Source organism: Ochlerotatus camptorhynchus, unplaced genomic scaffold (genome assembly GCF_037179485.1).
Source record: "Ochlerotatus camptorhynchus isolate MF236.1 unplaced genomic scaffold, CSIRO-AGI_Acam_v1.1 ptg000165l, whole genome shotgun sequence".
NCBI classification, from domain to species: Eukaryota; Metazoa; Arthropoda; class Insecta; order Diptera; family Culicidae; genus Ochlerotatus; species Ochlerotatus camptorhynchus.
The window spans coordinates 1,506,939-1,532,428 of record NW_027040655.1 but is presented as its reverse complement, the minus strand read 5'-3'; the positions used below and the strand labels follow the sequence as shown (position 1 = coordinate 1,532,428).

The following is a 25,490-nucleotide window of genomic DNA, read 5'->3' as shown; positions in this document are numbered from 1 at the left end:
ACCAGAAGAACACCTGAAGAAATTACTGAGGAAAATCATTAGAAGTAAAAATACATCCGGAGGAAGGTGGATGAAGATTCCGGGAAAAAGGGAGAAACTTCTGGGCAATGTCCCAAGAAACTTCTGAGAAAGGAAGACAAAAAAAAACTTCTCGGGAAGCCGGAAGACAATTCCAGGAAAAGCCAGAACCCCTTATGTATCATTCAACCGAAATTAAAACATGAACATTATGATTAACCTATCTGGTGACTGAATATAATTCTTAGCAGATTCATGGGAACAACCACTTGCTGTTTCCTGATTTCCGGGTAGCCAAAAAAGGCTGTTGCATTGCCCCATTGCAAAATTACCCCACTTCCCCCTACTCACATTATTTACTTGGAATTCTAATCAAAACTCTAATGGTGCTAAGTTTCAACTGGTATTATTCTCGGATTAAGTCCCCATCAACAATGTCCGGCTGCTTTGATGTCGGCATAAGATTTAATCAAAACTACTCTAATCAAACATAGCAGATTATCCAAACAGGGACGAGGTTTAAAGGTAATCCAAGTTGGAGTTTACCGCCATAAGAGTTCTTCCCAAAACTCCCTTGGAATTTTTCGATGAAATAGCTTTTTATTATCCTAAAATCTCCTAAAAATTTTCTTCAAAGTGAATAATCTGAAAATCTACTCCAGTCCAAGGGTGTTGACATTTTTTCAAGAAATCTTATTTTTCCGAATAGAGGACGAAGTGAATTTTTTCCGAATTGTCATCAAAATTCACTGACTTTACCCGGTGATTTCAAATTCCCGGCTTTTTCCCGGTTTTCCCGATTTTCCAGGTGGAAGGAGCATTTTGAGCAGTGGCTCGTAACCTGAATTTTTACTTGTGTACCAGCTTTAAACAATGATTTATGCTAAAATCAGATGCAACATACAGATAGTCTTCTACTTTTACTGTTAGGAGGTTAGGAAGACGCCACTGATCTGATACATTGTTGAATGGAGATACTCACTCTCCGTTCAACAATGTCTCAAGTTACAGAATTAACATCGCAAACGGTGAAAGGCACGTTCAACGCCAGACGAGATTAAAAAGGCAATGAAGCGTGAGCTGAAAACCAATAACGATGCTGAGAAGGATAAGTTTCCGGCCGAACTTAGATTAGGTAAGCTTTATTAATGTGACTTTCAGGGGTGGCTGGTTCATCTCATACCCGGCCAATATTCTCAAACACGGGAGTGAGCAGCTGCATCAAGCAATCCACCGTATTATGATGAAGATATGAGTGGATGAAGAACTGCCGGCTAGGCTCTTTGGATGGTCTCATTTGCCCTCTATTCAAAAAAGGACACACATTGGAGTGCACTAATTATCGAGGAATAACTCGTCTCCATTCGGCCTAAACCTTCACGCGTTCTGTTTAACATATTGCGATCGCCTCAGGAGTCCTTCGTAGGAGAACACCAGGCTGCTTCTCGCGAGGGCCGATCAACGACGGACCAAATGTCAAATTCTATATAAATTCCAGGAATTATTGATTTTAAAGCAGTGCCGTTTCGACCAACTCTACCGCTGTTCAGTCTGTATCTGATCGATCGTCAGCCAGCGATTCTAGGCTATTACAATCTTCCACAGATGCAGTGGAGCTTCGATGAAGATGTCAATGGATACTTGTCTGAGAATGCCTCCAGCGAACCAGAACTCGTACTTACTGAATCGCAAATTTCAAACACGAACGACGGACTACTCGATATGGCTTTTACGAATTTTCCGGATGATTCTGAAATTTAGCACCCTATATCACCGCTCTTACCTATTGATTCTCACCATCCACCGTTTGAAGTTTAAGCTGAGGGGCTATTCATTAACTACGTAGACATTTTTTGGGATTCTTGACCCCCCCCACTCCCCCTGCGTAGACAATTGTCCATACAAAAACTTTAAAATTTGTATGGGCCGTTGATAATTGCCAACACCCCCCCTAAACTGTCTACGTAGTTTATGAACAGCCCCTGATGTACATAGTTGATATGCATGCTCTAGTCGCTACTCAAACGGATTCTCTTGATCTGGATCTTAGACGCTGCGACTTCGACTCTCTCAATGCTGACTTTCCATCGGTTGACTGGGAACAGCTTCTTCAGGGTCAAACTGTTGACACCGTTGTTCTTCTGCTTTACGACAAGTTTTTCGAGGTCTCGCTCCGGCTCCGTGCTATTGGTGGAGCCAGCAGGAAGCCTTGGTGGACTACTGAGCTTAGAAACGTACGCACAAACTGAAGAAAACACCTAAACGGTTCTTCGTCAACAACAGGAACGAAACCCGAGAATCACTTCTGCTTGTGGAAACGTCCTTGTAGATAGTTTGTTGCAATTAGTTATCAAAGTTACTTGCATGGACTGCAATCGAATTTGAAACAAAACCCATCAGCGTTCTGGAAGTTCGTGAAGTACCAAATGGCAGGTCGCCCTTGGTTGTTTTTAATGCGTGATATCCGTCTTCCGTTCTTAATTTTTTCACGTGATGAAGTGTTGAGAGCACTGGCTAAAGTAGATGGGTCGAAAGCAGCTTACGTTGATGGATTAGCTCCCATTCGACTGAAGAATTGCACTGATTGACGATACTGTTCAATCGTTCGTTAGATGAAAAAACATTCCCGGGTTGATGGAAAACTGCAAAAATGATTCCTTGCCCATGCGCCTCGTCAAAAATTACCGCGGGATAAAGGCTGACTAAAAGAAAATTGGTACGCACAAAAAGACCTGTAATTCGTGATTCAATTAGTTTAAAAAGTCCATTAATGTTTGCTTTACAGTACTTTTATTAAAACTTTAAAGTTACAGCATTAGATGGTTACATTCCTCCAGTTCGAATGAAATCTCGAATCTTCCTCTTGATTGAACCCATCAGCGAACGCACAGTGGAAACGGACGCGGAATCAACGCATTTCTTCCATTTTGCCCGCATTTGCTGGATGTCCTTGACTGCCCCGCTGCTTCGTCGAAGTCGCTACTTTGAAATTGGGGACAAAATCGATCTGGTTGGCAGTATACCACTCCAGAAACACCTTGGAGTAGTGGCAGCTGGCCAAATCGGGCCAAAAAGATGACTTTGCCCCTATGCTTGCGGATGAACGGCAATACACGCTTTTTCAGACATTCTTCGATGTAAACTAGGGATGTCATCGTCGAGGATGTGACGAATAATTCCGTTTTCAGGCCACAACTGCAAATCGCTTGACAAATCATGGCCTTCTTCGCGAACTTGTCGGCAAACACGAACTTGAATCTTCCCGGCAATATAAAACTTTTGACCGGGAAGCTGCTTAAAGTCGAGTTTAACGTATGTTTCGTCATCGATCAAAGTGCAGTCTTTGTATTTCGTCAAAACACGGTCGTACAAAAGCCTTGCACGCTTTTTGGGCACGGAATTCTGCTTCATGTGTACTTACTGTGATATTCTGTACCGTTTGAAAGCTGGCGTTGAACCTTCTGGCCACATCTTGGATCGAAAGACCGGGGTTGGCTTTAACGCACCTCAACACCTTGCTGCGCAGCTAACGATTCCTTCTTCTTCTTCTTATTCGCATCTTCTTCAGCTTATTGCTTAGCGCATATTAGCTTATTGCGTGCTCTCAACTTAGTGTGCTAAATGCACTTCCACAGTTATTAATTGAGAGCTTTCGATGCCAATTACCAACGCATGAATTTGTATATTGTGTGGCAAGCACAATGATACTCTATGCCCAGGGAAGTCGAGAAAATTTCCAACCCGAAAGATTCCCTCGACCGGACCGGGAATCGAACCCGCCGCCTCCGGCTAGGTAATACCGTGCCTTTACTGACTAGGCTATGAGGCCCCCCTAACGATTCCTGGTTCCAGTTATTTCGTAGGTCCGCTGATTCCTTTCCACACTCAGGGTTTCCTTGTAGGTTTTGAGCACTCGACAAACTGTTGTTTTCGGCATCTTCAGCATTTTACTCAAGTAATTAACTCCCGGGTTTAAGCTTCTTTGCATTCATAAGAAATGATTGGCACATACTGTTAATAACCTCTTACACATCAGAATGAATTGTGCATATGTTTAGGATCAACAAACATTTTCAGGCGCAAAGTAGCAACAGGATCGAGCTGATAACGTTTCTTAGTTCCAAAATCTGAAGACTGCTTTGAATAATATGTTTAGGTAATGGGCAGCAACAACGGACAAATAAACTACTTACAGCTTCTATTTATTATGCTTGATATAACTATTGCCAGCAACGCCGGCTGGGCGTATCCTATGGCTTACCCTCCCTAATAACAAAAATCCACCCTTCTCGTGACACTTATGAGTAGAGTTCTCTGCATCTCTCCTAAGTAAGTGTCGGACTTACATTCCTCCCCTTTCCCCACCAGATGCAAGGACGTGGCCACGACAGCTCTGGTCTGTTGGAGGGAGACTCATCCTTTATCTAAGAGGTAGTAATTAATCACAAATTACTATCTAACAGCAACGGATGAAGGTGGGTCTCCTTCTTAACAACAGTTTTGAGCTCGTACCACCTACTACATTGTGCAACCTGGTTTATGCTATGCTTCAGCATTTTACCCAAGTAACATTGCAAGGTTTATCGAGGTTTTAAAGCTGCTACAAGCCTAAATCTTGGTCTACAGAACCCTCATAAAACCAAAATTGTTACTTGGGTAGCCAGCTTGGAACCGGATCGCTCCGGATTTCCCAGATGTTTGTGCACAATATTTCTTCTTCTTTTGAGTTCCATTTCACGTTATTTCTGAACGCGATCGACTACTTTGATCAAACTGGCATCAGTGTTCTCTACAGAAGTAAACAAACCACTGTCAAAGATATTCAATTCCCAACACTAGAGGCGTGCTAGCAGGGGCGTACCAATTTACTTTTAATCAGTCTTTATCGATTCTCTGCTGCCTAGGAAAGCTCCTTGAATATTTGATCCACGACGTCGTACTGTCTGCAGCAAAACCGATAATATCGGAGTACCAGCATGGATTCGTTCCGCAGACATCGATGCACTTTCGCGATGGTGCAAAGAAAACAGAATGGGTGTGAACATTAATATATGCCGATTAAATCTCCTCTATAATATCGACGCTACCTCGTTGGACCTTGTACAGTACATTCCATTCGTGATTTAAGAGTTATCATGGATTCCAAAATCCTATTCAACGTACACATCTCCACTATTACCACCCGGCGAGACAGGGGGTTGGGGCAGGCCCAAAAAGCCGTACTATAAAAAAAATGTGGCAAATACTGAAGAAAGAAATATGGATAGGAACAATCGGCACAGACCTACGCTACGAAATATGGACTACGATTGGAAACTCGGAATATGAAACTGCAAATCGCTCAGCTTCCCGGGCTGCGATAGGTTAATCTATGACGAACTTCAACCACGCAACTTCAAAGTCGTAGCACTGCAAGAACTTTGCTGGACGGGACAAAAGTTATGGAAAAGCGGGCATCGAGCGGCTACTTTCTACTAGAGCTGTGGCACCACCAACAAGCTGGGAAACGGCTTTGTAGTGCTGGGTAAGATGCGCCAACGCGTGATTAGTTGGCAGCCGATCAACGCGAGGATGTGCAAGGTTAGGATTAAGGGGCCGTTTCTTCAACTACAGCATCATCAACGTGCACTACCCACACCAAGGGAGACCCGACGACGAGAAAGCAGCGTTCTATGCGCAGCTGGAGCAGGTGTACGACGGCTATTCGCAACGGGACGTCAAAATCGTCATCGCTCAGGTAGGACGGGAGACAATGTATAGACCGGCAATCGAGCCAAACAGCCAGCATGCCGTATCGAACGACAGCGGCCAACGATGCGTGAACTTTGCAGCCTCTCGGGGTATGGAAGTTTGAAGTACCTTTTTCCCCCGCAAGGATATCCACAAAGCCACCTGGAGATCACCTGACCAACACACAGAAATCCAAATCGATCACGTTCTAATCGACGGGAAATTCTTCTCCGAAATTATCAACATCCGCACGTACCGCAGTGCGAACATAGATTCGGACCACTACCTAGTTGCAGTATGCATGCGCTCAAAACTCTCGACGGTGCATAACACCCGTCGAAGTCGAACGCCGTGACCCAACATTGAGCAACTACGAGACGCCGGTGTTGCCCAGAACTACGCGCAGCAGCTGGAAGTTGCACTACCCACGGAAGACCAGCTTGGCGCAGCTTCTCTTGAAGATGGCTGGAGGGACATCCGTTCCGCCATAGGTAGTACTGCTGCAGCGGCACTAGGTACTGCAATCCCGGACCGAAGAAATGACTGGTTTGACGGCGAATGCAAACTGTTAGTAGAGGAGAAGAATGCAGCACGGACGAGAACGCTGTAACACCGCACGAGATTGAATGTGAAGCGATACAGACAAGCGCGGAACAGACAAAACTCGGTTTTCCAAAAGGAAGAAGTGTCAGCAGGAAGACCGAGATCGCGAGGCGATGGAAAATCTGTACCGCGTAAACGACACACGGAAGTTCTACGATAAGCTAAATAGTTCGCGCAAAGGCTACGTGCCGCATGCCGATATGTGCAAGGACTTGAACGGTAACCTTCTCACGAACGAGTGTGAGGTCATTGAGGGGTGGAAACAGTACTATGACGAGTACCTCAACGGTGAAGCAGCAGAAAACGAAGGTGGCACGGCAACAGACCTTGGAGCACGCGCAGAACACGACAGGCTAGCGGCCCCTGATCTTCAAGAAGTTGAAGAGGAGATCGGTCGGTTGAAGAACAACAAAGCAACTGGTGTAGATCAACTACCAAGTGAGCTATTAAAATACGGTGGTGAAGCACTGGCTAGAGCGCTGCCCAGAGTAATTGCTATGATATGTAAGGAGGAGATATTACCAGAGGAGTGGATGGAAGGTATCGTATACCCAATCTATAAAAAGCGCGGCAAGTTGGATTGCTACAACTACCCCGCGATCACTCTGCTGAGTGCCGCCTACAAGGTACTCTCCCAAATTCTATGCCGCCCCCTGTCACCATTTGCAAGAGAGTTCGTGGGGCAATACCAGGCGGGATTCATGGGTGCCCACACTACCATGGATCAAATTTTCGTGATTCGGCAAGTTCTGCAGAAATGCCGCGAATTCAACCTTCAAGATGATGTGATGGCTGTGGAGTTTTGACTTCTTCAGAAGAGTTGTTTATTTTATTAAGATAAACAACTTTGCCTATGTCGTCAAGTCTTAAAAACGCCATAAAAGTTATAGAAAAAAATACACGCTCCACTAAAATGATGAAATCTCAAAAACACCAAAATATACCTCTCTCAAATTTTGATATTTTGTTTATCTAGTATTGCTTAATTTTTGCTGAAAATGTCAGGTTGCGATTTTTTGCGCTTTGGGAGATATTAAAGTTAAAAAAATGTTGTTTTTTCGGTTTTTCAACAATATCTTTAAAATTTGAAGCTTAAACCAGTATTTTTCTTTACAAAAGTTATTTATTTAATGCATTTGCGTAAGAGAAAAATATAAGATTATATGGTTGTCAGCAAAAAAAAAACGAAACAGAAAGAAAAAAGCATATTTTTGACATTTTTTTCTTTAACTCCATATAACTCGGAATCAGTAGGCTGTGGAAATTTTACGTCTTCAAAAGAGTTGTTTATTTTGTCACGGCAAACAACTTTGCCGTAGACATTAAGTCTCCAAATCATCAGAGAAATAAGTTAGATTGTGGCGCCATCTTTGCGGAAGAGTTTTGAACTATTTGTTTATGTCAATAGATGGTTCTTATTATGATGAGAAACTTTGCCCAAGACACCAAGTCGCGAAAATTCTTCGTTTCGGAGTTATTAATTTGCTCCGCTAGATTGCATTTCTGGCCCAGTGTGAAAGGGGGTTACGGCAAAGTTATGGACTTTCGTTAAACACCGCGTTGGAAGATGTGATCATAAGAGTTGGGATAGACACGGGTGGTACGATCTTCAGGAAGTCCATCCAGCTTCTTAGCTTCGCATGACATCGACATCATGGCACGGAACTTTGAGACGATGGCGGAAACGTACATCAGACTGAAGGCTGAAGCTAGGCGGATTGGACTTGCCATAAACGCATCGAAGACGAAATCGAGGTGGTCGACGAGTTCGTGTATTTTGGCTCACTGGTGACCGCCGAAAATGATACCAGCAGAGAAATTTGGACTTTGGACTCCGGAAGACGCTCCGATCGAATAAAATTCGCCACCACACGAAGTTGACTATCTACAAGACCCTGATTAGACCGGTGGTCCTCTACGGCCACGAGACCTGGGCTATGTTCGTGGAGGACCAACGCGCCCTTGGTTCTCGAACGGAAGGTGTTGCGTACCATCTACGGTGGAGTGCAGATGGATAACGGAACGTGGAGGAGGCGAATGAACCACGAATTCCACCAGCTGCTGGGAGAACTATCCATCGTCCACGACCCAGTGAAAATGGTTCTAGAAAGCGTCCCAACAGGAACAAGAAGAAGAGGCGCGCAGCGGGCAAGGTGGATCGACCAAGTAGAAGGCGACCAGCGGACTACGAGGCTGACGACGTGTGGTCATGGATCGAGTAGAGTGGAGACGACTTCTTCGGACAGCAGAGGACAAGGCCTGGTAAGGTAAGTCAGATTTGCATATAAGAACCACCTCGTATAGTGCGATAATCGTTCACAAGTCACGCTTATGGAATTCATAAGCGTCTTATGAAAGCTAAATTATTCAGGTTCATATGTCATGCTTTATGGAATTCATGAGTTTTTTGCCCCAGTATGCAAGATCCCAGAAAACAAAATACATTTGTTTGGTCCTGGAAAGTTTTCAAGGTTTCGCGAGAAGAGTATATTCAAGGCTCATACAAGTAAAACAATACCTAACTATGGAATTTTTACGAGAATTTAAAAGGAGTTAAAATGTTTATACAAGAGAATACCGAGAAGAATTACTACAAAATTCTGGTAAATATTCTAAGGGAGTTCTAAGATTTCTGGGGAGAAGAAAGGCAGTTCTGAATTGAATTCCTAGGTAATTCTTAGAATAGTTCCATGGGAGTTGTGAAAAAAAAGTTCGAGGAGAATCCCTATGTGATTCTGAAGAAAATTTTAGGGGGATCGTGTCTATCCTCCAAGTCAATTTCAAGGATAATTCCAGAAGAATTCAAAGCGAATTATAATCATATGTTCGAACAGTTTCAAAAGGGAATCCGAACTTTTCAATTGTTCTGCAGTCAACCAGTGCTTATATCAGCACTGGGTGGAAGTTTTAAGAAACATCTTAATAAAACTGTTTTTTTTTTGCGGAGAGATGGAATGAATTTCAGGCGAAAATTGAAATTGAGTGTTGAAATTCCGGGCAAGTCTGAAGAATATTTCAAATTTAATCGGAAGAAACTTCGGATGTAGCTAGAATAAGCCAGAAGAACCGAGAATTTGAAAGAAAATACTTTCTCTTGCATGTTGAAACTACTAAGAACATTGGGGATCTTGAACAAACAATAATTATTTCAATTTCGATTTTTTTTTTATTTATAAAATCAGGCATAACATTTGATAACGGCACAAAAGCATTTGTAAACAAACTTTCTAAGGCCCTTTACACGTGAACTAAAGTACGCCCACGCAAACCAATACCACTTTCGGAAAGGTGATTGTTGCCCCTATCCGATGATGTTTACAAATGTTTTTTGTGCCGTTATAAAATGTTATGCCTGAAATAATCAACAAGCGCTTAAATTGACAAATTGAGTCAAGTCTCCTACCTACTTGATACTGAAGGAACCATCTAGTCAGGGAAGGTAAATTTTTGAAATTTGTATGGGAAGAATGGTCGAAGTATCCAGGATTTTCGAATTAGGGAGAGATTGAGTAAGAGAGGGATGATTGTAAAAAAAAGTACAAAAGTTGACGAACATTTAGCATAAAAACATAATTTTATATGAATCTTACGGCTCGAGGGGGGATTGAACCAACCACCCCTTCACTGCCCAGTGGATTGAATAAGCTGTAGCATAAAATAAATTGGAATCTGCAAGCTAGATTTGAATCCGACCAAATATCGCAGCAGAGGCAGACCCAGGGACTCTTGGCAGCGGAACCTCAACAAAGAAATCCAGCAGGTCGATAGAAATTTGGCAAAATTATTTTCAACTGGCAATCGCCGGTCCAGATCCCGGTCCAGACGAGGATAATTTCGGGTTGAACATGTTCTCGTTGACTGTGGACAAAGAGTATACGCCACACAATATGCGAATGCAAAAAATGGTATACGAATAGGATCTCAATAAACAACGATGAAAGTTCTTGAAGAACAAGTTTGCAAATGATTAACAGGCGTGAAGTTCCACTTGACACGATAGAGAAAATAATTTGTTTTGCTATTATAGTCACTTTAACACTATTGGGTCATTCGTGACTTATCCGGAAATGAGATTTGAACTCGTGACTTTGGCGTGAAAGGCATGGATGTATTACAATTACAAGCCTAAAACAGTGTAAATATAGTCCATATATATGAAGCATTGCCAGTGCACAGGATTATGACTGATAGATGTGTCTATCACAATTTACGCAAAAGCATCCGTATCGACACTGACTACAATAGATGAATCATAAAAAAAATCTAACTTGTGCTTCTGAGTGTCGGTCGAAGTTAAATTAACTTGGTGGTTTGTATTATTATCATCGAGGGGTGAGATAGAAAGTCAATGAACAACGACTTCCATCGATGAGGATGGCAAATAATTTGATTTCTCCCAAAATAAATCTTCAATGTGCTAAGCTGCTGCTACTGTCAAGTTAGTAATAGGTAGGACCAGCAGCAATACGCAAAATAAACATGCAAAAGTCATCCAGAAAAGGCTAACTAGGGACAATAAGGGCGGAATACTTATCGACTATATGGCCTGAGTAGGTAGGATGGCAGGAGAAGAACACCCATAGGAGCTCACCTTTCTGAGTGATGTTATGAAAACACCTTTCCATTTGGCTGCATTTTCCGCTTTTTCAAAGTCGTAATCTGTCGCATCCGTGATCGATACATGCTGGCCGCCAGCGAACATATTACAGATAGCAGCTTCTACTCCTGTTTGCAGCTTTTTCTTCCTTTTTCTCGGATGAGGAGCTGCTCTTTAAAACAAAACAGTCGTCGTCGCTAGTGCTGATGATGATGATGAAGAGTAGCAGCAGCGGTGGAAATAAGCAAAGAACACAAACACATCCGACGACGACGACGACTACGGCCAGTAGAAGAAAGGGACAATGGAGGGTTCCTCCAATTTTCCATCACTTTGCACTTGTACAGAGGAAGCACTCTTATTCTCTAGCTGGGGCTAATCGTAATCACCATGTTATGCATATTTCGCACTAGGATTTTCACTATTTTCACCAATGATCAAAGAGAAGACTTTGCAAATCCCAAGCAAAATAATAATCACACTCTTTACAGGCAATGGATGCCTTTTTCTTATTTCCTCCTAAAACACCAATTTTTCGCCTTCTTCTTCTGCGCACTCTGGTTCTGCTTCTTGCTGGCTGGCTGGCTGCTGGTGCGATTCAGATTCCGAGATGGATGACGGATTTTCAACGCACTAAAAAGAACACCGATTTGACCTTTTCCAATAATTTCGGCCCCGGAATGGCCTCACCGTAATGCACTTGCACAATGTCGTCCGAGAAGGCAGCCTTTTTCGCGAAAATTACACAAACATTCTTCTTCTAAACCGAGCAAACTTCTCTTCCATCTTTTAATTTTTTCCTGTCTGCTGCTTATGCTCTCTTTTGATGTCTACTATTACTACTACTACTACCACTTGATGCGAAACTAGGCAAAACCAATGCTATCTCTTTCGCACTCACTCACAATATTATTCCGTTTGACAGCCGCACAATCTGGCATGCATCATCAGGGGCCGAAACGCAACATAAAACCTAAAAGTGTCAAAAGCAAACTAGGTGTTTTATGCTACAACATTAGGCTGGTCCGCTGTCAATTAACTTTTCAATAAATCATATTTTTTTTACTTTAATCAATTATGTTTCTATTACTGCATGCGTGAAGTTAACGGTTTACATAGTTGGAGATGCTTAATGACAAATATCAGACTTAAAGTGTTCATTTTATACGATAGATGAGGAGATGAAAGTGTACACTCATAAAGTCATACCAGGGGGTAAGTCACTCTGTCACCTTGTGTCCGTGCTTTTTGTGTTTCTGTGGTGTTTTTGGGTGTCGGAAGGTGTTTCAGCGTGTCAACATAGTTGTCAACACGTTGAGTGAAAAATAATGTTTTGTGGCAACCACTACATCTATAACAGCTGATTCCAATGCGATGTGTTTGCTGTTGATTGGAGTAAGGATGACAATAAACAATGAATTTTCAGACTACTCCAGCCGAATATGCTGCGATACGGATGAACGTGGATCATGGTGGACCGAGCCAGAGAACAACACACACTGGATTTGCACGCGGGAATACCGTGGTAAACGGAACAGCTGTCTGTGTTTGGACGGGACAAAAACGTATACTTCAAAATATTGCAAGAAGGTATGAGCATAGAGGTAACTCTAAGACTACTGTGTTACCTGACTTACAACGAGTATACGTTATATACAAGTTCCCCGAATACAACGTATGACTCGTCTAATTTTGCATAACATTTGCAATGTAAAATTAGACGAACTATACGTTGTATTCGGGGTACTCGTATACAACGTATATTCGTTATAAGTCAGGTAACACAGTAGTAGCAACAATCAATACGAAACTAACGATTTTAAATTGGCTCACCACTTTAGTAGCCTATTGGTCCCAAGCAAACGATTAACGTACCCTATTCTAGTTGAAATTCTATTACTACACTATGTTTGTTTTGATTCGCTATGAAAGTTTGACAGATAACATCAGGGGTGTGTGGATTCATGCAGAACATGCAGGGGTGAGTGAAATAGCTTGGGACTGCTTGGGACCGTTGTTCTGGTACTGAGTGAGCCAAAAATAATAATGATTTTCTTCGGGACCCAGTGGTCTTAGAGTTACCTCTATGGTAGTAGCTCCCGAAGAAACGTGCTCGAATTTTTGACTCACCTCTGGTACTATCTTCGGTCCCAAGCTAGGTCCCAAGCTAATCGATTCACCCCTCGAACATAGGAAAATCCACTAACCCCTCATTTTATCTGTCAAACTTTCATAGCGAATCAAAACAAACATTGTGTAGTACTAGAATTTTGACTAGAATGGGGTACGTTAATCGTTTGCTTGGGACCAATAGGCTACCCAAGTAGTGAGCCAATTTAAAATCGTTAGTTTCGTATTGATTGTTGGTATGAGCGTATCGAGAAGGGTAGTGAATGTCACTGAGATTTTCTTTGTTGATCATACGACTAGAACACATAGACGCCGCCAGGGACGTCACGTTATTATCGCGTGCAAAAGGCAGCATTCGAGGGCTTGAATCAATGGTTTGTTAATCGAACGGAGGCGAGAATTGTCTTCATGACTACCAACTACCTGGAGACGTTAGATCCTGCTTTGATATGACCGGGACGTCAAAGAATACATCGGATATTACAGCCGACAACCCATTACCCGCGGAATGAGTCGGAACGAGTAGTGACCTTCTCGTGAGAAGACATGGAGTAAGGATCGATTCGAATATGACCAGTAGCATGGAGATTGGGAGGATTCCAACTATGCCACCCAAGAAGCACGCATTTCGTCGTTTGATGTCTTAATATACTTAGTGAACGGGAACCGGTGCATATTTCATAGTAGTTCACGAATACGGGAATGGATTTTTTTCAAGTAGTGCTAGTTCTGGCATACACAGAAAATATACATAACCAGCTTTTTCTTCGTAACTGTCGTAACCTTCATTATCGTGCCCCCTAGACTCGTCCTGCAAGAATTAATCGCTGGCTGTAGGCCAGATTTCTCTTATTTGGTAGTGCGTATATGGAATGACTACCAAATTAGAAATATCTTTCTACAGCCATCGGTCAATCATTGACTGGATGATTATTATCCGTTCATTTCTTCATATAGTTACGAATAATCTAGCTTATTAGAGGCTGAAATGCTCTGTTTTTATAATGTTGAGCTATCCCCAATTGCGGGATTCCCGAGTCCATGTCCCGATCCGATTTCTGTGGGATCCTACCGATTGCTGGATCGAGGGTGATCTCTACTTAAGAAAAATGCAAAAAAAAAAGCATCACACGAATATGTAAACATTCTTGGCTCTAGGCAGTGCTGCCAAAAAAGATTGAAAAAATGTTTTCATAGGGATTGAAGGGTGTTTGAGTATGTCGAAGAATGTTTTAGATGTGTTTAGCACAAGGTGGCAGAGTGACTTACCCCCTGGTCTATACTATAATTACAAATGGCATCAAAATCCGTTTTTTTTTTAAACGAGGGGGACGACTCTATCTTCGATGCAGGAAATATTGTGTTTTGCTGTGGCTAGCTGCGCGTACGCTGAGCAGATAGAAAAAAAGATTTATCACGATTTTGAAGATTTCCTGCAAAAACATGATGCGCGATGCAAGTAGATGCGAGAAATGAAAGAAGATTTTTCGAAGATTTATTCGCTTTGAGCATCTAGAATTGAGATTTAGATGTGTCGCCCCCCTCGATATCCCCGTGTAAAAAAGACCTGAGTGTACCTCGGCAATTACCTCAATACCTCTAAAGAACCCAATTGGCCGTGTATAACGTCAAAACAAATAAGGATGCGAAGAAATATTATGTTTCAGATATGTTAGGCAGCTTGGGACTGAGCCAATAAAAAATCAAAATTCCTTGGGGACATACTGGACGTAGTTACGTCTAAACAGAAAAAAAAGTTGTTGAATATTACATCGTAACTGCTGCAACCAGGTATATTGGAGGGAAACATTTGATTTGAAAGGTAACACATTTTTATATTGAAAGCTCTTTAAGAACCAATGCAAGCTTTTAATTCTACCAATGTTTTTTTTTTTCAATTCTATTAACGATTAATTTTGTGTGTATAGAGTCACACGTCCTAGGCTCAGCTCAACTTTTTAAGATCCATAAACATTAATTTTGAAAACAAGAATAGTGATATCAATAATATCCAATTTTTTAAATGAAAGATTTAAAAATTATTTTAATTATAGTAAACATCTAGGGGCATCCCACTCTAAACTTTAGTTCTAATATCAATTGAATATTTTTAAATCTGTCATAAGTATTCTTAAATATTTTTAAGTATTTTCAATCCTGGATAATTTTCATCGTAGTGACCGGTTGCTAGTATAGTTGTTTGTTGTTTAAACTAGGACGATTTATGACTTTTCGTCTCGAATTTAGTGGAATTGATACTAATTTTACCCTGTTTTAATTTGAATGATACGTGTAATCATGTTAACTAATGCGTAAGTATTTTAATTTCAGCTATGAAATAGTGTAACAAAGTAAAAAAAAATTCAGCTAACCGCAGGCAGAATATTCATTGGACTGTTTTCAATCATCCGATTCGAATTGCTGATTTATTCTAACTGACTGTTCCATGCGTTACTAAACATTAAGATTTCGAAGGCATTAAAGGACGTGAAACTGGAATTATTCTGACCTGTCCCATCAAATCACCAAGGTCTTCGACCAAAATGTTCCTTCATATGAGAATTGTATGAGTTCTAGACAATGCTCAAGCAGATCAAATAAACCGAAGCTATGCTGCTCATTTGCTAGTGAACCACGATAGTGAAGCGTACCATTGACAGATGCTGCAGCAGGAACTATTCGTTGGGATGGTGGACCTCCCCATAGTGCCACTATTTGAGGAGCATACATTGCTGGATTACGCCGTACTAGCGAGAAAGTTAAGATCCTACTATCCTACTAGGATTCAATGGTTTTTTAAAAACTCTACATTGATTTCGTGCTTTTAGGTTTCTGATGATGATTGAGGATTGCAAAACATTCGCTTCATTACTATTATGTTCTATAGAGGCAACCAGATGACTCGATGAATAAGAAGTCTGACAAGTTTGTCAAGGGGGGAAACACATTTTAATATTGAGAAATAATAATTTATGCAATTCTCACAATAAAAAGAACACTTCATTAGCTTGTTTGTCCCACCTCGGTCTACATCGCCTAATTCCTTTTATGTGCTTTCCGTTCATTGTGGGTTCGCGAACTCCATGTTGAAAATCGATGGTTTAGAATAAGAGCGTCGAAGGTTCCAAATACTGGAAATTATTCTCAACTTTTAGATAAACATATTCGGCGGGAAGCTATGAGATATGATTCTCGGGATGCTAAAGTAAGGTGCGAATGGTGTGGAAAGCCTCCACAACTTCTAATTCAGCTCCGATCAGCCTAAATTACTTCAGTTAATGTCACACTGTCAATAGCCTAATTTTCACCTAAATAATGGAATTAAAATCAACGAGGAACGGATGGAAGATTCCCACGACTGTCAGCTAGACAGAGTTAGACCATAACGTGAAATGTTTGAGTGCTTGCAGCGTGGCATCATTCAATTTGTTCTCTAAATAGAAGCCATAATCGGGATAACATTCCGTCACTTCATGTAAGGCATTATAATGATTGAATTTCTTGCAAAGAATGGGTACATTAAAAATATTTGCTGAAAAATGCTAGACGATATTAGATAAACAAACAAATTAAATTTGTATAGCAACCCGTGGTAACCTAGATGGTAATAAACTAACGCTAAATATTTCTTAAGTATTTTTAAATATTTCTAGGTATCTTAGATATCAGTAAGGACTTTCTGTGTAGAACGCGAGAAATACAAAGTTTAGAGTGGGATGCCCCTAGGTAAACATTCATTTTAAAAGTGATATTTGAGAAAACTTTTCATTTTCGTACTGCTATACTTTTCGCTTGATATTATAAACATTTATTTTGAATACATAACCTTTCTACACAGACAAACAGACATAAGACATTGAATATTTCTCACTGTAAAACATCGTCGCTAAAGCATTACCGCCATCTGTTGAGTACACTGTGGTGGGTAGTACGCTGAACAGATGGCGGTAGTGTGTAAACGTCAAACGCAAGGGAACTGACTACGCGCGCCACAGGTGGCGGTACTACCAACTACGATACTTTTAAAGTTACCGTTAAATGCTTGTTCGATGAACAACTTGCGAGTGTTATGTCTGTTTGTCTGTGCTTTCTATTTAAAAGATTTAAGTATTTCATCTAAAAGTAAACGTTTTCATGCTAAAAACATTTTTGATGTAGATTCAAAATAGACCATATCTTTTTAACTATATCACACTTTCCCGCCAAAAGTATGTAGTGGATTAGAAACAATCTGCTTTCAAATTAAAAACTGCCATGTTTTTATTTTGACAGTAGTACAATTCGGTTTGAAAGTTTCTACTTTTAAAAATAAGGTGCGGCTAACTTTTGAATTGACAGTTGGCTGACTTTTGTTTTGAATGCAAAAGACTTTCTACCAAAAAGAACCAACGCAAACTTTTAATTCTACCAATGTTTTTTTTTTAATTGTATCAACGATAATTCTTTGTGTGTATGTACACAGAAATTGCACCAGGTATATTGGACGATGTACACATCAATGGATGTAATTTATCCAAACCGAACTACCGAACAATAAACACCCGTCCCGGGAGTCGTGTGATAACGAAGAAAAAATAACAACCGTGGATTACGTTCTACGTGCGTCTTTATGTACAAGTTACAATAGACTAGTCAACAAACATAAATTGTACACACATCAGCAATTTATGCTTCGTCAGTATCTCACTCCCACGCACTCATACACACTCATACTGGCAGCTGTCATCAATGTTCTCGATGGCTGCTGTAGACACGTACCCAGGTGCTTTCCGAGGTGCTTTCACTACTTACTTCCAATAATTGTATCTGATTTATATTCGATGAATACCATCCCTAATAAAATAACCATAAGAAAGAGCTTAAAGATGTGTCCGGGTGTATCATGCAAACCATTGTGGGTGAAAATGTGTTCACAGAGTTCTGCTAGGCAAGCACAATACAATGAACACATTTTCAAGAACGTAATTTTGGTTTTGAACTGCTTTTTAATTTTTGAAAATTTCACCTTAAGTGCGATGAAAAGTGTGGAAACGCTAATAAAAAGGCGCTTTTAAATTGAACCGTTTTGGCGTCTTTGAAAGCACTTATTCGTTAGCTCATATCGAAGTGCGCAGAAGACATCAAGACGATACAACGTAAAAGGGCACTTTTATTAGCCATTCCGCATTTTAAAAGAGTCCAGTTAAAAATGCAAAATACAAAAAAAAAAGTTACCGTGTTTCTCTGGTTGCTTTCGAATATGAAAATATATACTAGCAACACTCAACTTGGTATCTGAAACGTCAGTTAACTTTCTATTTACACTTGGCAAAACCTGATATTATTATTATTATTCTTACGTCTTTCATTCGTGCTGGTCCTTCCGTATACGAAGTTTTTAATCAGTTTAATATCACGTATATACACAAGATGCTTACCAAACAATGCATCCGCACCGTGGTTCAACACCTAGCTGGTTCACGTTACATGTCCACGGCTCCAGCCGGAGCTCAATCCTGCAGCAGAAAGGTTCGTCCCATCAGCAAAATGTGTGGCTGGCAGATACATTCGTACGGCAGTCTGGATGAAGTTGAATACAGCGACAATCTGAAGATGCCGATCATAACATCACCAAATCAACTGCTGGTCAAGGTGACGGCTTCATCCGTAAATCCAATTGATGTTGCAATGATTAGTAAGTAATATTTTTCTTTTATTATTTTTAATATTAGGTATTCAAAGACAATCCACAAATAGTAGCTTCATTCCTCACTGGTGTGGGTGCCAAGTTTAAAAACTAGGGATGCTCGCATATTTAGAAAGTTTTTATTTGAAATATTTCACGCTATCAAAACATAGAAATAAATAAAATTTAATAAATTTAATTATCAAGAGCAAATTTTCATTATGTCGAAAGTAACATTCGCACCGATCCGTAAAAAATATATATTTTTTGATGACCGCAAACTTTATTCCTATTTCCAATTAAACACATATAATCTCATAGTGATAGCAATGTTTAACATAGTAAGCAGGGTTTTAATCATACAAAGTAGATCGCTAGCTTTCATGCTAAAAAATACTGGTTTTTGAGTCAAAAGTTATCATACGTCGCACAGTGGGGTATTTATTAATTCTAGCTGGCCAAAAATATTTAACCACTCTAACTTGTCACAAACATCTTATTATTCAAGGATAATAATTTTTTTTTGGTAAATAAAGGGTGGAGTCATGTTTTGGAGGGGGGGGGGGGAGGGTCATGTTATAATGATGTTTTTTTTAACTTGTAAGTCGTTGAGTATTGTTCGGATTTAGTTACCGTCAAAAGATGAAATGTTGGGAAATAATAATACTTTAAATAAAAAAATATAAAAATACACTTACACCTGCAGTCAATTAAAAAAGCACGAAAGGCCGAACTTTGCTTACAAACTTGCAGAATTTGGCATGTTGTAACTTTGTTCTGTTATGATCAATTAAGCTGAAAATATGGCACAGAACCACAAATATGCTGGATTTTGCGTGAACAAAAGCCAAACTTCTTGAAACTCCTGAAAAAATGGCGATATGGTTATAAATATTTAAAATAATAGCGTTTTTGATATTCGAAACATTTCAAGATTATATTAAATTATTTTTCGTACACACAAAATTCACCATAGTTTGGTTCTGCATAACAATATTAGCTTAATTGAATATAACAAAACAAAATTACATAAAAGTTGGCTAATTTACATGAAAATCCACCTATGATGTTATTTTTTTGGCTGCAGGTGTAAAAATCTATAACAAAATAAAATATTAAAGTTTTTTTTTAAGTTTTACAATCAGTCATTATAAAATAAGTTCAGCTAAAAAAGAACAAGATATTTATATTTAGATTTGAGATTTAATGTGAAAGTCGATGGAATCCACAAATGGCCGCTATTTGGTTTATTTTGCCTTGCCACTTCGAATTTTCATATGTTTCATATGTTTCTTCCAGCCGATCTTCGCTTTCTTGCATGAAGTCCTCTGTGAGTAACATTTGCAACGTTGCTGTCGTCAAAACCCTTGACTTTTTTCGCGGGATTTTTATTAATCCTAAAAACATATTTATTTACTTTCACGTTGTTTACCTGTGATTTCAGGATCAGAACTAAACACTAAGAACTAAGTCTATTCAGTACATCCATGTTGTATAGCTTCTTCTGACAACTGCCCTATTGGTAGCAGTGCATGTTCTATAACTGTGGATTAAAATTTAATGCAGAATTTGAGTTATCGGATACCATTAATACAGTCGAACGTATATCGCCGCCGTTTCTTGAGTAAATGTTTCAAACGTATCAATTTTAAAACCACTAGCTGGTGTTTCCAATTTAACTTTAAGCTGGTAGATCAAATTAAAATCAACACCTGTTATATGAGCAGTGGTTTCCGGATCAACAAATAATCTTAGACTAGTGTTGCCATCCGAATTTCCAAAGCCTGGTTTTGGAAAATCCACAAGTAGTCCCAATTTCTTTCTGAAGTTTTCTTAAATGTGATCTTTTCTTTCTTTTGCGATTTGCTTTTCATTGCCAGCTAACCATTTTTTAATCGGCAAATTGTAAGAAAGATGTAAAATTGATTCGAAAATACGAATCTTGGCATGAAAAATCTGAATTTAAGAGAATCTGTGTTAATTTCCTTTTTAACACCAAGATTATTGAATTCCTCTGAACTTGCGCCACATACATAACATTTCATCGTTGGTGTTTCAGCTGCTGCATTACACACTTTTCCATCAACCATAGTGAGGATAAAAGTATGTCTAATAGTGAAGTGCTTGCCATTTAATGTAACTTTTGTTAAACGTAGCGAATTAATTGCATTTTAATATATCTGATCTTCATTAATTACCTCAAATGATTCCTTGATAAACCTAATGTGGATTAGGCCACAGTAGCGAGGTGAAGATGGAGTTGGGTTTTGCCAAACTATGTTTGCATTGGATCCACAAACTATTCTCAACTGTGGAACACGCTCGTATCAGAATCCATATCCATACGCACCTGATGGAATTATGAAACAAGAAAAATATACCTGAAAGGCAACCCCCCCCCCCCCCCCTTCCCGCTCCCAAAACAAGGCCTTGACCGCCAAGGTTGCCGCCTTGACCGATGTATAATGAATGAAAATGTCTATAACTGTATTTGTGTACTTTTTTTGATAAATTCACCTATATGGACAGGCCATCTTCATTTTCCAATATCTCGAAAGATCGCAAATAATCGCAGCTGATTTTTTGCTATAATCTTCTATACATATGTACAAATAATGCCTCATATACGGCTTTACAGGATATTACAGGATAAGTCAACTCTTTTATCACGATACATTTATTTTATAGTTTAAATAGCACTTGAAGACAATATTTTCATAAACTGCTTCTACGAAGTCAAAACTAAGTGAAATCAGCTGTTGTCATGTGGAATATATATTTCATTACCTGCTTGATCACTATCCATTTTTGCAAATTAATGTGATTATCCCAACAACAAGTAGAGACACGAAAACAATGGCACTGCGGAACGATTTTTTCTAACAAACCAACACGATTCAACAACAGGCAAGTTTGAACTGATGCCACAACGCGGTCAGTTTAGAAAAAGAAATAATGAGTACAGGGCAATGTTACCCTATCTCTGAAGTATACAATGCATGCATTCAGAATCTGTTTTGGCTTATTTTGAGAAATCGACTTTTGGCCTGCTAGTGTAGAACAAATACCCCTCCGTGCGTCGTTTGGTGGCCCCATAATGTTACTTAAGGGGGTAGTACACTTTGAACGTCCAAAAAGTAAGGCATTTTCGTTAATTTTTTTAAGCAATAAAACACTCAGGGAGGGCAAATATGTTATAACCCATTTATTAGTCATCCTTCGAACTACAATTTGTATTTTTTTGAACTCGATTGGCGTCTCCCCGTGGCCGGTGCACCAGGTCGCGCGGGCATCCATGCGCGGAAGTCGGAAAACGGCGTGAGAAAATACTCCTTTCCATGTGATTCTGGAACATAAATCGAACAAAAATCCTGATTATTAATGAAATTTGGGTTAGAAATACGTATTCCGATTTTTTTTTAAATTAATTTTTTCAAAAGTTGTGGCCTTAGGAAAAAAAAGTCCATTTTTTGACCCTAAAAATGCTTACAAAATCGTGGATTAAAAATGCATTTTTTACAAAATCGAAAATGTGGATACGTATTTCTAAGCAGAATTTAATTCTGAACAAGAAAACCTAGGCGATATCCAAATTTGATGATAACTGGTTAGAGTTATTTCCCACGCCAGTTTGAAAGACTCCGTTTCGAGATAAACGCGTTTAAAGATAAAATTGCTCTCTCAGCGCGCCGGTACATGTTTTCGGAAATCGCTTCGTAAAGCGGTAAGGAATATTCTGGCGGACTTGGAGTCTTTTCTAAATTAAAGTATACATCCCAAAGAACATTTTAAGCCAAAAAAAAAATGCATTTTTTTTTGAAAAATCAAAGTGTACTCCCCCCTTAAGTCAAAGTGTATTTAACATGATATTCGGGGAATTATCAATCACGTCTACTTACATACTGCCCGTTCATCATTTCAGGACCACCGAAATCATCTTAGCAACAAACAGTTCAATTTATTCATATTAATAATGAGAAAGCGAAACGACGAATGTACACTTTTCATGGGTTTCTCTACTCTGTTACTTAAGACAAGCGGCATCTCCATAGAAATCGGGTGAATTAAGTAACATCGAAACATATTTTGATCGGAAGGTGATTACGTCAAAAAGCAAGTTGACTGGTAAATAAATTTAAAAATAGGAGGTGATCCTATATTCGGACAGTATATCCAGCTTTCCATGCTCGGTAATGGCAGCCTGTTTGTATGAATAAATGTATCCTTCACTGTGCTTTTTGACACTATCTGGATGTTCGAATTTCAACCCCTTCCCTTTCCCTCTCCCAGGAACAGAAGAAAATGGAACAACATACGCCCTCCAGTTAGTGTCAAAAAGCACAGTGAAGGATACATTTATTCATACAAACAGGCCGCCATTACCGAGCATGGAAAGCTGGATAGTGTAATAGCAGGAGCATCGATTGACACTGATAGCTCGATTTTGTTTACCTTTGTTTCTTTCGGAGTAATGAAAACTTCCTCTTGATATCCTCAAAACAAACGGCGGTTTATTTCGTTTATTTCGTCATTTTGTTCAATATCTACTTTTAACATCTTACTACATAGATGAATACATTGTATATTCAATATAATATAAAAAAATGTCTATAATTACTTGAAACAAAACCAAATTAAACTTATAACATACATATTAAATTACTGTTCGTAATTTATTAGTACAAAAATGCCTTTCAAATACCATCAACATTCTGTCATGTGAACATGTATTTATTTTGAATACCCAGTGAAATCCGCCACGAAGATTCCAAATTAATGTGGATACTGGTGCCGGTTATTTAGTGGTAAGCGTTACAGCTTATCACCCCAATGTTTCTGGGGTCAGTACCAGCCGAGGTCAGTGGGATTTTTCTGAGGCATACAAATCTCTGGTCACGTCTTCCTTCGGAAGGGAAGTAAAGCCGTTTGTCCCGGCCCATGTGTGTTGAATGGGTGCGATATCCTACGCAGGTGTGGAAGCTGCCTTCCTGCACATTCGATTGCCGTCAATGGATGGCAATCGATGTCGGTCGGTGATTGGTACTAGAATGTTGGTACTAGAAGAAGATTAATGTGGACCATGATGACGATGATCGAGGTTTTGCCGGGATTCCTAAAAAATATTGTTGCGTGAAAACGCATCGATACTACCTATAGAATTAACATATAATCAGCATAATCAATCTACATACTACAAGCTTATGCTATCTGGTTTTCTACTTATAGAGGGTTACGGAGCAGCAGTACTGAACAGAATGCGATCCGAAATCAATATCGAATTTCCGTTAACGCTGGGTCGGGATTTCTGCGGAGAAATTGTTCAGAAAGGTCTAGGCGTATCTAGTCGTGATTTGGATGTTGGAGATGAGGTGTGGGGCGTTTGTCCTGTTCAGCAGCAAGGCTCTCATGCAGACTACGTTGTAGTGGACCGATATTGCGTAAATATCTTACTAGTATTAATGTTTCAGCTCCGTATTCAAAATGCCGATGTTTTTGAATTTTTAGCTTTCAAAGAAACCGGAAAATCTCACCAAAGTTGATGCCAGTGCAGTGCTGTATGCAGGTCTGACAGCATGGTCTGGGTTATACCTAACGGGGCAGCTAGGCAATTTGATCGGTGCGATTTCACCGGTCGGCGGTGGACGAGGTAAAAAGGTGCTGGTTCTTGGGTCGGCAGGTGGCGTAGGAACATTGGCAGTACAGATGTTACTGGCCGAAGGTGTTGAAGTGTACGCAACGTGTTCAACAGACGCCATGGAAATGGTGCAAAATCTGGGCGTCGATTACATATTCGATTACACTGATCCTGCTCATGTACAGAATTTATCACATGCTGGAAAGTAAGGCTAAAACTGCGATTTACTATTCTATTTTAACAATCAACTTCTAATAATTCTTTTGCATATTATAGATTTGACATAGTCCTGGATTGCGCCGGGAAAGGAACAGAATACGCTACGACTGTACCGTGGAGGTTCGAACAGTACATCACGTTCAATTCACCTGTTCTGAAGAATATAGATGATAATGGATTTGCCACCGGTATGTATCAGAATGCCATCAGCATGGTTCGCAATAATATGGCTTCGGTTACTGCGCAGAATGGACTGGTAAAATGGGGCTATTTTGTTCCGGCTCCGCAAGGCATCGCATACCTGCAGAAGTTGGTTGAAAAGGGAAAGCTGTTGCCCATAATCGAGAAAGTATTTCAATTTGATCGTACATCGGATGCGTATGCTCGTGTGGAAGAAAAACACCTGAGGGGAAAAATTGTGATAGATTACAACTGAAAAGACGAATAAAGATGTAGTTGTATGGTTACTGTTATATTTTACGTGCATTATCGAAATAAAATCCTATTAATAATACATCGCAAATCAAACCTACCAATGTCCTCAGATCTGAAAATTTTACAAATAAAACTGTTACACAACACTCAATCAAAGTCCTTTGCACAAGGAAAGTGCCTAGATTTCCTTATCTGTGCAAAACGTAATCGGTACAACCTGAGGTGCATCTACGGACGAGGTTTGCGCGGGTACCTTCAACAAGCTCAATGTGACTTCTAGATGTCCATAAGAGCAAAAATATCAAACGCTGATTAGCTGCGCGCCATCACCCGTTGTTCGATCGATTTGCTTTTATAATCATCTATCACGTTTTCTGACGTCAAAACTAATGTTCGTTCGGATCATTACACATGGTCATCGGTCAATCCGACGGTGTAAACGTGTTGCGTTGAAAGTG

The 25,490-nt window shown here is 39.9% G+C and overlaps 3 protein-coding genes across 4 annotated transcripts in view; 2 read left to right on the top strand and 1 right to left on the bottom strand.

The window, feature by feature from the left end:
* Nucleotides 1–11,741, bottom strand: part of Sos (Son of sevenless) — a 52,652-nt gene extending 40,911 nt beyond the window's left edge. For both annotated transcript variants that reach the window (XM_065222299.1, XM_065222300.1), the window contains exon 1: nt 10,943–11,741. In XM_065222299.1, coding sequence (XP_065078371.1) covers nt 10,943–11,053 — 111 coding nt within the window. In that variant the 5' untranslated portion in view covers nt 11,054–11,741. The remainder of the gene's footprint in view (nt 1–10,942) is intronic.
* The window catches only part of lt (vacuolar protein sorting-associated protein light), a 149,861-nt gene that overhangs the window by 6,589 nt on the left and 117,782 nt on the right, over nt 1–25,490 (top strand). The window lies entirely within an intron of this gene.
* On the top strand, nt 18,453–25,351 carry LOC135701489 (reticulon-4-interacting protein 1 homolog, mitochondrial). Its single transcript, XM_065222294.1, has 4 exons — nt 18,453–18,752; nt 23,970–24,181; nt 24,249–24,583; nt 24,655–25,351. The coding sequence occupies exons 1-4, from the start codon at nt 18,488–18,490 to the stop codon at nt 25,031–25,033; spliced, it is 1,191 nt and encodes a 396-aa protein (XP_065078366.1). The 5' UTR covers nt 18,453–18,487; the 3' UTR covers nt 25,034–25,351.

Excerpts from the sequence above, each read along its gene's own strand:
- LOC135701489 (XM_065222294.1), top strand. The coding sequence starts at position 18,488 with ATGCTTACCAAACAATGCATCCGCACCGTGGTTCAACACCTAGCTGGT. Across the intron at positions 24,182-24,248 it reads TTGTAGTGGACCGATATTGC|CTTTCAAAGAAACCGGAAAA; the intron begins GTAAATATCTTA and ends TTGAATTTTTAG. Across the intron at positions 24,584-24,654 it reads AATTTATCACATGCTGGAAA|ATTTGACATAGTCCTGGATT; the intron begins GTAAGGCTAAAA and ends TGCATATTATAG.